Below are 12,767 nucleotides of genomic sequence, written 5' to 3' on the forward strand. Positions count from 1 at the left end.
TTTTCTGCGACACGAGCTCCTTAATGCTGCCGCGTTAAAAAGGATGGATGGATGGATGGATGGATGGATGGATGGATGGATGGATGGATGGATGGATGGATGGATGGGTGGGTGGATGGATGGATGGATGGATGGATGGATGGATGGATGGATGGATGGATGGATGGATGGTTGGTTGATGGTTGGTTGGTTGATGGTTGGTTGGTTGATGGTTGGTTGGATGGTTGGATGGATGGTTGGATGGATGGATGGTTGGATGGATGGTTGGATGGATGGTTGGATGGATGGATGGATGGATGGATGGATGGACATCAGCAAAGGAGTGCATAAGCTCCTTCGAGAAATCCCCCACGATGTTCGCCTGTGTCCGGTTTCAAGACCTTCGGGTTAATGATTCGGCGGCTTCGTTGGCGAGATTTCCCGAGTGCGCAGGTACGCAGATGAGCTCAGCGCGTCGGAAGAGGTGGCGGGTGGGCATGCGCAGCGGGCATTGTGCAGTGGGATGAACCCGGCCTGCCCATGCCGAAGATTTAGAATGGCGGTTTTTGAGTCACTAATAATGTAACGGGCGTATGTGTATGCCAGAGCAATGGCTATAGCGGTCTCCTCGGCTACCTCAGAGGTGGTGTCTGAAGGAAGCTCGAAATTTAGGGGTGTTTTGTGTGGGTTGTGGACAACCGCAGTGGCTCCGTGCTCATCGCAGGCGGCATCCACCCAAACAGCATACAGCTCATCCCCGTACCATTTGTGCAGCGCTGCCGCGCACGCCTTCCTGCGAACTTGGTCATGGTGGGGGTGCATGTTCCTAGGTAATTAAAGTGAGAATGTGTGTGGGGAGTGTCCTTATTGATGGGTTGTTTGCAGGGATAGCTATCGATGCCTAGCTGAGTATGTGTCGTCCGGTAGCTATAGCGGCTAGTCTATTATAAAAATCAAGAGTTGGACGAAAACTCGTCTGGTCGGGGTGAATCATAAAACGTGACATTGAAGACGCCGACGATTGAAGACGCACAGTCTATTATACTGTGCTTGTAAGTTGCCCTCGCGGAGTTCGTGTAGGGTGTTATGGTCTCCGAGTTCGAGCAGTTTTTCGTTTCTAGTGTTTTTTGGTAATTGAAGTGCTATATTTGTTGCTTGCCAAATCAAGCAGTCTGTGTGCTGGACCTCACTGGTTATTAGTTTCAGGTATGGCGTAGCATAAAAAATTCGGCTGAGGGTATAGGCGTGCACTACGCGAAGAGTGTCCGCCTCTCTCAGCTCAAGTGCGCGTCCAGTCACCCTTTTTATGAGTTGCGTGGTGGCTGCGATGGCCTTTTTCAGTCGCTTAATTGTGTCTCAAGTTTTTCCATCCCGTTAAAGGTACAGTCCTATAGAAAGCGTATGGCATGAACCTGGGGAGCCCTGAATTCGGATTTATATGGGGGTTTTGCAATTCCGTACCTTAGGAGGTATGACGAGTAATTTTGGTTTTTCTGGCCAGCACGCTAGTCCTATTCTTGAGGTGAGTTTAGTAATGGTATCTGCTGTCGTTTGCAGTGTGGTTCAGCAGCATAGCACCACAATCACAACATGACTCTGCAATGCAGAACTGAGCCCTCAGTTACGCTATCCAAAGATGGATGGAGAAATGTCTCAAACTGCACTGCTTTATTCACTTGCTGTGTAAGTTTCCGATTTCTGCATCAGAAGCTAGCCGAAAATGGGGAGCGGATATATCGGATGTGCGCTAAGCCTCACTGTCCCGTAAATCACACTTGTAAATAGGTCTAACCGTCGGTCCTACGTAGTAGCAACAAGACTAGGGGTGCACAGGTTACGTAGTTGTGCGGGTTACCTTCATATGTCAACATCATGGTGGACGAGTGATTTCAGCTGCTGTATAAATGTATTTCGCTGTGTGCGGTGCCTCCAAAAGCTCACCCACATGTACGCATATCGGTTAATAAAACGAAAAACAAAACATGCTGTGCTTCTGAGGCGGACTTTTATTTATGTATAATTGGTAGTACTAACCAATATCTAAAATTAAGATATGGCCCAGAAAAGCCCTTTCAAATGATGTAGCAGATTTTACTTTCTGCCTCACACAGGAAATACAGCTCTGTGTGTGTGTGTGTGTTTAATTTTGCAGCTGAGCCCTCTTGAGCGGCGGATGGAGAGAGAGTCGCACGGTCTACGAGCGGGCGGCCAGTACGCAGCGCTGCCATAGGGAACAACTACAAGGAGCCCGACATTGGAAAGTGAGCGGCTGCGCTTGCTGCTTAGGAGCTGCGTTATACTGAGAAGGAGACTGATGACTGTGTTCTTAAATTGTTGAAAAGGGTTAGGATTTTTTGCGCTATGAGAACGAAATTTTACATATAGTCTAAGATAACCAAAAGCAACGTCGTTGCGTTGTGTCAACTTTATTGTAACTGCCGTCCGTTAGATTTTTTTTTTACATATCCAAATGAATTGCAGCAGGAAGAGACGCTATTTTTGTAGTTTAGGCCTGTCCGGACAGGAGCTGCGAAAGGATTTTGGAACCTTACACCTCCCACTGTGTAGCAGAAGTTATGACACTGAAGTGATGGCATGAGTGGTTTGCTCGCGAGCACTTGCTGAAGCTGTCACCATGCGTTTGTAACATGCACTTCATCGAGAATAGGTTTACAATAATAAAACAACGAACAACCCTGGAAAAAATACCTAGTCAAACCATTTGCTACATCTCCGCCAGCGGAACTTTGTCGCATTTTGCGTTAATTACTTTGTCACTTTGTCATAATTTGTGTAGTGTATCCTATGTTTTTTTCCGTTTTCTGCAGGAAGCTTCGGCGGCCATGACTTCTGGAAAAATTATTGGGCAAATCGACACTCGCTTTTTAAAATGCACTAACATGACACCTTGCATTACTTGATAGCGGGCCTTCTTTTTAAACTACGCAGTGGCTAACGAATAAGACTGGAAAGAAAATTTGGAGCGCAGCCAGCGCGAGAAAGGAAAATATACGTAATAAGCTAAAAAAGAGACCAGCATTATTTAGCAAACGCGAATGCACGATGTCTTCGGAGTCGACTCCCGGCGCTCCGCGGACCAGCTGCTCGCCGCGGTGGAGACTGAGGTGCCCGATCGTGTCGGCGTCGCTCTCGGGGAGCGTGCAGACGCTCCGCTTTGCGGAGGCGCCGACACCGCCGGCGCACGGCCACATCCAACGGCGGCAGAAACGCAGGGAGCCAAAAAGCGCGCGGACCTACGCGCAGGTTGTTCGCCGCGCCTCACATCCGCACAAGCAGTCGCCGCAGCAGCAGAGGAGCCCCCAGGCTTCACGGAGCTCCAGCCTGCCTCCTCCTGCCAGCAAGCCGACTAGCGCGATGCTGTCTTCGCCGTGAACGCCCTTTTCCCGGAGGGCTGGAACGATCGCCACCTGTGCTTAAGAGCAGCAGGCCCTCTCCCTGTAGCTAGGCCACAATCCTGAGAGGTATCCTGCGCTGCAGTTTGCGACGATCCATCGCCCCTTCCGGGAGAAGTGTCACACCTGTGTACTGCGGACTGCTCTTGTGTGCTTTGAGTCTACGCACGCGTGGCCCCGTCGCTGCACTGCTCCGTAAACAGTGGCTGACTGTTTCACCGTGCACCGGCCACGACACTGCAGGCGGGCGGTGTAGAACAATATGTGTGTGTGTGTGATCTTCCTGCAAACAATCATCGTGCGTGATGGCACTTGTGCGTGAACTTTTGCGCGCGGACTTACCGCGAAAGCGCACATTAGCCGTCCGTGTTACCCCCTCGGAATGGACTAAGTCGGCGGGCGCGGTACTATTTTTTGTGTACAGTTATTATATATCCCTCCTTCCCTAGTCCATTCTTGCTTTCGCTCTCTTTTTTCCTTCCGCCTTCCTGTCGTCTGCCTATGCCTTTTATTTGCCCTGGCCGCAGCTCAGGTGCTTCAGGGTTCGATGGCAGGTGCCACGGCTAGCAACGTCTTTTTAATTCCGTTTTTATTTTATTAATAAACCACTAGTAATAACAATAGTCGTGACATAAATCATCAAGAGTAGTCGAGGATCAGCAAGATAGTTCCTGAGCCCAGTTGGTGCTCAGGAACTAACTGCGCTCACGAAGATGAAGTTGACGACGGACACTTTAGTAATCAGATCGCGCACCTGCTCTTCTCACGAAGAGGGGACGGGAGAAACTGCACCGACAACACGCGCCCAGTGCGAGTGGTTAGCCCCACTGCGCAACGAAAAAAAGACCGCGCGTCGCGGCGTCTCGCCGCCAATCGAATCGCGTCTCCCTCGCGGCCTCTGCAGGGATGACAGATGGCGCGGCGCAGCGGCGCCGCTGACAGCCGCGTTTGCCGAGCCGGACAACCAGTGACGCCCCAAGGCTGTCGTCGATCCGCGCCCAGCGCCAGTCCCGGTCTCCGGAGTGGGCGTACAGGAGCAGCTCCGCACACACGCAGCAGCACGGGTTGTCGAACATTTACTGAAGGAGGCGACGCTTCGAGCAGCGCAATCATTGTCCGCCAGCCACTCCTCCTTGCCGTCCGTTACTTGCCGCCCGGCAAATGTATTTGAGTGGTAGAGAGAGAGAAAAAAAAACCAGGAAAGTGAAATCGGGGGCAAACAAAGTAACCGTGACTTCGGAAACCTTTGAGGCGAGCACAAGGGGTTGGAGACACGAGGAAAGACAGGCAAAAAAAAAAAAAGAAAATAAACCGGAGATCCCCTCACCATTTGCCGCCCACTGCTTTTCCTCTTCTTTGTTCTCATATGCGGAAGAAAGGGCGAAAATGAAAAAAAAAAAGACCATCATCATGGTGGAATAAACCAGTCTAATTCATTGCGAATTGTTTGTCGCTATTGGTCTAAGCTTAAGTCTTTTTCCTATCTTCCACCTTAATTGCCCACTTCTGATTCTTCCTTCACGAAACGAAGGCGACAAGAAAACGTAAGTTCAGGTAAAAGGTGAATTGAACCCCCAGACGATAAACAAGGACCGGCTTCCCACTTGGCGGATTTCCCAGCGGAGTAGATATCGCGACGTGAGTCGAGCCGCGGTCAATTTCTGATGGGGCCAGGCTTCTTTTCCTCGCCGTGAAGGCGCCGACGACCGAGAGATGTACCACACGCCGCCCGCGCAGTGATACCGGCGAACTCTGTGCGGCATGTTTGGGTTCTGTTTGTTTAGTTCTATTTGAAATCTCAGCGGTTTCAAGCTGAGCTCGCGCATTCCGAGGTAACCCACGGAACAAGCTGCCCCAAGAGGGACGATGCCAGCATTGCAGATATATGCGCAAGGTTTTGTGCTCAAACTGACCAAGTGTAAGAACAGTTGCCGGAGATTAAATCAAATTTAAAAAAACAACAAAAAGAGAGGCGTACGTGGTACACGTTCCAGAAAAAAAAATTAAGCACCATTAGTTCGCGGTTGTCTGCAGCGCAAATAGGACTAATTGCTTCTCAGATAGCAATATATAAATGAAGACAAATCGATGAACATTCTCTTCATTCGGTGTGTTTGAGAAGCTTTATTTACATGGCTGCAGAGCGTCTCAAGTAGCTCCAGAAACATGCCATTCATTATCTAAAAGATTGTTACATTTTTCTTTTTTAAAATTTTGTGCGCTCTCAGGAGCCCACAGAAAAGTAAACCTCACCCCCGCGTCAGCACTTGTTTTGAAAACTGCACGCTCGGCGGGGCACGATAATCGGCCATTCACGTGGGGCGCACAATTTCGAGCAGCCACGACGTGTGCGAGGGCCGCACCCTGTAGCGGCCTACGCCTATTACCGAGCAACGGTCAAAGCGTAAAAAAAAAAAAAAAAGCTGCAGTTGCCTCTCCGGAAATGGGGCTAACGGCAATTCCAGTCCTCGGCGCACAGCATTCTCGTTGCAACTTCCATGCGTTTCCGACGGTTGAAAAGTTCAACAATTATATTACCGAAGAGTTCAGCTATAAAGTAAACAGAAGAGTACTGACACGTGCACCAGGGATATGCGGCAGTACCGATTCAGCTTGATTTGAGCAAATTTACTCGTTTTTTCTTTTTTTTGTTGAACGCTGGTTTGATTTACATGAAATAACATTACATATGCTGGATGCCGGGCCTGCCGCTGCACAAGCACACCCACTTCACGCCGAGTTATCCACCCTAACACCGTTTTTCGCTATAAAGTGTCACGCGTCAAATGAAAGTAAAACATCACTCGGAAAACCGAAATCACTCCGGATCTACAACGCATTTCTTCCGTGACGCCTTGCACACTCCAGGAAAGTAAACAAGGAAGCACAATGAAGGTGTAGGGAGGGGGGGGGGGTGATGGCGAAATTGAGCAACAACTGAGGCTGCGCCTCCGCACCTCTGAGGTGACCTAACGTAGAATATAACTTTTTAGTTTGGAGCATAGATGAGAAATAAGAAAAAAATTACCCAAGAAAAAAAAACCACTTCAGGGCCCTCTTAAAACTTTCTAGATCGCGCTCAGAAGCACGATACTCCACCAGCAAAAGGGCACGGCCACATATTGCGGGAAATTAACGAGCAGTTAAAGTTAGGTTGAGTTAAAGTTCAATTTATTCCGCACCATGTCTTGATGCTGGGTTTACAAGTTTTATAAGATAATTTAGAAACACTGAAAAGTACACGCCAACATTAATACACAAGGAGGCCCCGAAGTTAATTACCCTTTCCGGGGGACCCCGTGTTGTAAAATGGAAAACAATGCACGCATAAGTTTAGCAGATGAGCAAGAAAAACCGTGCAGACAAAACTTAAACTACTGGATAACAATTAATTGTACGGCACTGAATTAGCTATAAGTTAGTAAATAGCGGTATCATTTTTAAACATAAACAAAGCCGTTTGTCACAGAGGTTGAACGAAAGAAAAAAGAAGGAAATCAAATACAGGTGACGAATTGAAGTCGAATGATGCCATAACACATTGGAACACCGAAACAAATCAAACATAATAAACGATAATAAACAATAATATAAAAGCCAACCAAATTTTGGCTTGCCGGAGACCGCGCACCCCATTTTAACTGTTACGACTGTTAGGCTGCACCCAAGTCTGCGTGCACGCTGATTTAGACTGGACCACGAAAACGACGCGAGTAATTACCGCTTTCAAAGTACCGTAGCACACCAGCGTTCACGGTTCCCCTCGGTATTAGGCTTTCACACTGCATAAGCTTAAACACAACAGCCGCCTGCCGCGGCAGCTGCCCTTACCAGTGAATTAATTCCGGTGCCAGTCGTGAGAACTGCTTCCGCATCGCAAGCCGGGCATATTCCACCGCTTTAAGCACTAGTAACCTTAATTTTGGATCGCAATTAATTTACAGGGTTTCATTCTGCCCTAGCTCCAGCATGCTTGCTGCCTATGCCCTCGCCTTCGAACTTTCCCGAATCCAACCTTCTTTCGCTTACAATTCCGGGCATGTCGTTCGCAGCATTTCCGTCGACGTCTTCTCCCTCCGATCCCGTTCCCGTTGCGTCTTCACATAAGGCTGCACAGCTCCTTCGTCGGAGCCGCCATATGCCGGCCGCTGTCAAAGTCGACAAACTGCATTAACGGAGCTGCGGAGAGAGCAACATGGAATACTTTTGCTGCGGTTTCAAGTTGACGCGCGTCGTCTCGGACATCGCGACAGTTGCCACCCGGGCGACGCTGTACCGAGAATCAGTCTCCCCTGAAGCGTTACAGGCACACAGGATAAAAGCAGGCATTAGGCATGTCCACTCTAGCTGGCCCCTTTCTTTTTCTTCCGCGATTCTCACTTGAAGACAGGCAGCAAGCAGCCCGCGGCTGCCCGGATCCGGCGCCCTCCACTCGAAAGTAATGCGATGCGTGACGTCACACTCAATCAGAAACTTTCGACACTTCTTCACACACACGCGTCGTGGAACAGCTTAGACTTATACAGCTTGAGCACCGACAGCAGAGACCCGAACTCGGAAGAGCGCGGCTGCTGCCCGCGTGCGCACACATCACTCCTGTCAGGGAATTCGGGTGACATTTTGACAACGATTTCGAGAGGAGACGACGGCGCACTCGTTGCTAAGGGGAAGACGGGAACGGAAAGAAAAGTAACGGAAATCACGGCAGACCGGGCACGGTCGGAAAAGGAACGGACGCAGATAGAGGCCACATAGCTCCCGATGTTGAAATGGGAAGCGTGGCCAGCCAAGCGGGGCTTCCAGACAGGGGGCTACGGGCGACGATAAGTATTGGCAGAGATGCCGGAAAAAATAACGATCTCTCCGATGATGTACCGCTCGAAATCCATTAGCGACGAGGGCCGTGGTTCCACGAATGGCCTCGTTCGCGGAAGCGACTAACGGCAATCTCGGCGTGTGTGCGTTGGACGACGGCTTCTCATATACTGCACCTCCCACTTTTCCGATCAAAACCGTCGGCCAGAAACGAATCAAAAATTCTAATATCGAAAAATTTGAAAGCGGGAGAGTTTCTTCCGTAAGTTACGTTATTCCCCGCCCTCTCTCCCTTCCCCGAAGAGTTCCCGGGAATGGGGAAATAATAATTGTAAGACCGCTAAGTATCACGCCATTCGTTTCGTTTTTCCTTAGTTTGCTTCACCCCCTGCAAAACAAAACAAAAAATGAAGGAAAAATAAAGCCAGGGGAGCAACACACTTTGAGGCTAAGCAAACGGAGGAACAGAAAACGAAACTGAACTGTAAACACCGCGGGAACAAGAAGCACAGTTTTTTTTTTTTTGACGTAGGGCAAGCGAAGAACAAACCAAGCGGAAACTACGAGTGTGGTAGTGCCAGCACATAGGAGCAAAGAAACAAAAGCGAATTTTTTATTCGCGCTGCAGAAAAATAGGGCAAGGAGGAAAAGCGGGATAATAACGGGATTTCACCTCGAGCGCGGAGAAAACAACTTGGCAGCGGTGAAAAAAGGTATCGAGAGGTCGACGGGAAATTCCGGCCGCAAAGAAGCAAAGGCCAAGATTGGAGAGGCGACGACGCTTGCATGAACAAGGTGTCTCTATGCACGGAAAGCTCGACGACAAAGCAGGAAGACACAAGAGGAGAACGGAGCATCGGGGAGACCTCCGAGCATACCAGAAGTCTGACCTCGGCTGAACGTTGCTCCACGCCGCGCGTGGAGCGAACACAAGTATGTCTTTATTTGAAAAAAAAAATAAAAAAAATATGCCGCCACCGTCTAAAAGACGTTGAGGCAACGAGCGCTAGCGGTTTGGTAGCGCCATCTAACGTCCATGCGATGTATTACCACGTGATTAGGCTACTGTTCCATACCTCACAGCGAGCGGGCGCCTACTGCCTTGACGTCGGATATTTTTGACCAATTTGGCCCGAAAACGTTTTTCGACTTTTTCTTTGGAGGGCCATTTTTCCTTACCTGAAGGCGGTAGGTGGCCGGTCGCCATGAGGTATGAAATGGTGAGCTGGCGAGTGCTGACGTCACGGCCGCCATGTTAAATCTAACCACAACTAAATATTTACCTAATTAGGCGATATTGGCGTCTAATATGTTCTACTTATCGAGCCCGTTACGAAGATGTCATCAGTTAGATCATGGCATTGCCGGTAAATTAATTATAAGCAATTAAATGTAAGCCTATCCATAACTAAATATTAACTTCATTAGTTAATTTTGGCGTCTAACATGTTCTGCTCATCGGGAGGATTCCAAATATCTAATTCGTTTTATGATGACCTCCTTAATTACTGAATTATAAGCGATAACATAGTCACATGACTAGTTAATTATGACGCCACAAAATCAGTGACATCACCAATCAATCACCAATTCGATATACTTACGACGCCACCAATCAATCATCAATTGGGTTGCTATATCGGTTTACTTTGGGGGCCGCCATCTTGAATTCAGAAAATTTCACGCCGAAGGGAGGTGGAAGCAGACCCCAAGAAATCTAGAAACGTGATGAGTAAGAGCTAACGCTCTTAAAACGTGCGTACTATTTCTGGGTAAACATAAGAATAAGATGAAGAGCTCTCATTAGGTAACATGTGACCTCATATGCCTAGCTAATATATAATATATATTCGAGACGCATCAAAATTATGGCGTTTCACTAGTTATTTACTCAAAGTCGCTCCTTCGTGACAAAAAATTCATGGCAAAGGCAACATTATCCAAGAATTCAGGGGAAAACTATCTAGACAGCAAACTGTTCATACGCGCAGAAGCTCTGCTAATACATTAGCAAGACTTGCTAATGTCCTTCGCAAGATATAAAGCGTGACATGGCATTCCTGGAATGAATTTCTTGATAGAGCAGCAGACACACCTAGGCGCGAAGCCGAAAACTTGAGCGTATGGGGATAAAGTGGCAGTTTTGTGTCTTTTTATACATATGCTAACCGAATCTGGTTTCCCTGGCGTCTTTGCGTTGTTGTGAGCTTAAATGGCAACTTAAGAGGTTTCAGAACTCGACGAGCTTAACGGCACCAGATTTGTGGAGCTTGCAGGTGACGCATGAGAAATCTTTTTGGGCCAGCCTTAGAAATGGTGACGCAATTGCCTATTAAAACCGCGGCAGCGTTCAGGCTTCTCCGCAGCGCCCAACGCCTGGTGTGTGTGTGTGTGTGTGGGGGGGGGGGGGGGGGGGGGGGGATGGCGTGATCTTCGGTGCTGGCACATTTACAGCTCAGAAACGCTTTCTTTGAAGAAAAAAAAAACCAACACCATCGAAGGCAGCGCCTGCGGAGCGTTGTTTGGCGGCATCCGTCGACGCACGGCTGTTCGAGGGCGAAGGACGCGGAAGTTTGAAATCTCTCCACCCGTGGCGTCATCACCGAGCTTCTCCGCGGTACCTCAGTGCTGTGAGAAGAAGCCTGAAAAGCAATCGCGGTATGTTATAATTTTAAATGCTAGCGCAAAAAAAAAAAAAATGGCATGCTTTATCTACAGCCTCTATAGATTTGAATCCTTGAATATCGTGATGCTGCAAAAAAGTAATGCAGCTGCCCTTTAACGGTCTAGACTAGGTATGTATTTTCTTTCAGTGTGCGCTGTTTTAGCAGGTAGCTCATTAGGATGCGCGCACGTCCGCCTTACTCGAACGAGCAAAACTCTCTAACTGACGCATTAACTCACTTGACTGGGTCGCTATATATGCTCGCATACTGACCCAAGGTGAACGATTATATGCTCACGTTAGGAGATCAGGGTCCAAATTTCTGATCAAGTACTTATCTCCGCCGCCTCGGATGCGTAGTTCGTTTTTGATTGTTTCACGTTGTTTATGTTGTTTCACATTTCTGTTCCTTCACAGGCAGAAAAGCACCGCCACCTGCCTCCATAGAGAAGTCCGCAGGTCGAGCACTTCTGCCACCTCGTGTTTTACGGAAATTGTTCCGCACTTTTCTGCGCCTTGTGACGTCTCGAAGCTTTCTCAGCACAGCGCAGGGATAGCGAGAGGAAGTATAACCGATGGAACTTGGTCTTTCCGACGGCCTTTCCAATTTCTAGCCATCGAATAGATCCAGCCATTATTCTTTTACTTCAGGCGGTCTACCATCAAAAAGCCTGAAACTCTTTAGAGCAGCTATCAAGGCCACTTTCGTTGTTCCAGCAGGTAACAGCGGGGCCGTATTATGTAACGATTCAGTTGGTTTTCATTTCATTTGACCCCCTGACATTGGTCGCTGCTCCCGGTGATGCGGCCTATAAGAGATGACCTCAAGCTGGTCGTGACGGAAACAAGCATGTCCGTGATCAGGGGCGCATTTGAAAAGGGGGGAAGGGGGGAACTCAAGCGAGAAAATTTACGTAGGAAAATCATGCTGAACCCCATTTTTTCGACGAAGAAAGCCCAAGAACTACATGGTTTCAATGGGACGCCGACATATGACGGTTTGAGACGCCCGAAGAGCTTCTTTAGCGCTAATCCCATCTTGGGAAAGAAACTTCGTCATGGTTATGCAATGAATTGGCGCAGCATGGTTCCTCTGATTCGACCCCGGACAGGATACGGTGGCTAGAGGCGGTGCCGTTATCACACCACTCGTGACTGTGATTGGAGTGTGCTTACCCGCCCCCTGTTGTTCTCGTGACAACTGACGTCCCGGCCGAATTAACTGAAAACAAAATAAATGAACGATTTGTTTTGTGACGCAAAATACAGCCTCTGGCTGCATGCCCATACGCCTTGTGTAGCCTGTTCGCCCCAGCATGGCATGTACTTCGCAGTGGCAAGTGACGGGTTTAGGTCGTTCCTACGCACTCTACTAAATGGTGCTTTTCTCCGCACGACACCCGGTTGTGCTTTCGATTTCACGGACATTGGCATCCATCCAAACGACGCATGCGCAATGTACCCTGCCAAAGCTGCCTGACCCTGCCCTATGCGCAGCACACAGCTTGGCGTGGAGAGTGCGTGGAACGTATAGGCCCGTCCGTCGTAGAGCACGCGAGCCCTGGCAACAAAACAGCTGTTGTCAGGTCGGAGGCATGCCGCGCGCTTCTCTGAGGAATGCAAGCCTGCGTGGCCTGCATTTGAGCACGAACGTTCTCTCAAAACCCATCCCCGACCTCGTTGCTCTTTATTTACTTTATGTGATAGTGTGTACGCGTGTGTTCTACCGGCCGCCGCACGCGATCTCTGAACGAGCCTGGGACTCAGCTCGTCCAGCGGCGTGTTTTTTAGCAAATTACAGCCTGAACGAAAACACGCAACGTTCAAAGACGGATGTTTGCAAAGCTGCTATCTATAGCATCCCGTTATTTTCCCGGGGAAACAGCGCAGGGTCA

At 48.9% G+C, this 12,767-nt stretch overlaps 2 protein-coding genes across 3 annotated transcripts in view; one reads left to right on the forward strand and one right to left on the reverse strand.

Annotated features, from left to right (window-relative positions):
- Nucleotides 1-4,681, forward strand: part of LOC144114812 (uncharacterized) — a 137,455-nt gene extending 132,774 nt beyond the window's left edge. Inside the window, exons 5-6 of the mRNA XM_077648787.1 lie at nt 2,132-2,240; nt 2,808-4,681. Coding sequence (XP_077504913.1) covers nt 2,132-2,209 — 78 coding nt within the window. The 3' untranslated portion in view covers nt 2,210-2,240; nt 2,808-4,681. The remainder of the gene's footprint in view (nt 1-2,131; nt 2,241-2,807) is intronic.
- Pde11 (Phosphodiesterase 11) overlaps nt 1-12,767 on the reverse strand; it is a 404,428-nt gene that overhangs the window by 267,464 nt on the left and 124,197 nt on the right. The gene's annotated exons all lie outside the window — the stretch shown is intronic.

This window comes from Amblyomma americanum, chromosome 1 (genome assembly GCF_052857255.1).
Source record: "Amblyomma americanum isolate KBUSLIRL-KWMA chromosome 1, ASM5285725v1, whole genome shotgun sequence".
In the NCBI taxonomy this organism is placed as follows: Eukaryota; Metazoa; Arthropoda; class Arachnida; order Ixodida; family Ixodidae; genus Amblyomma; species Amblyomma americanum.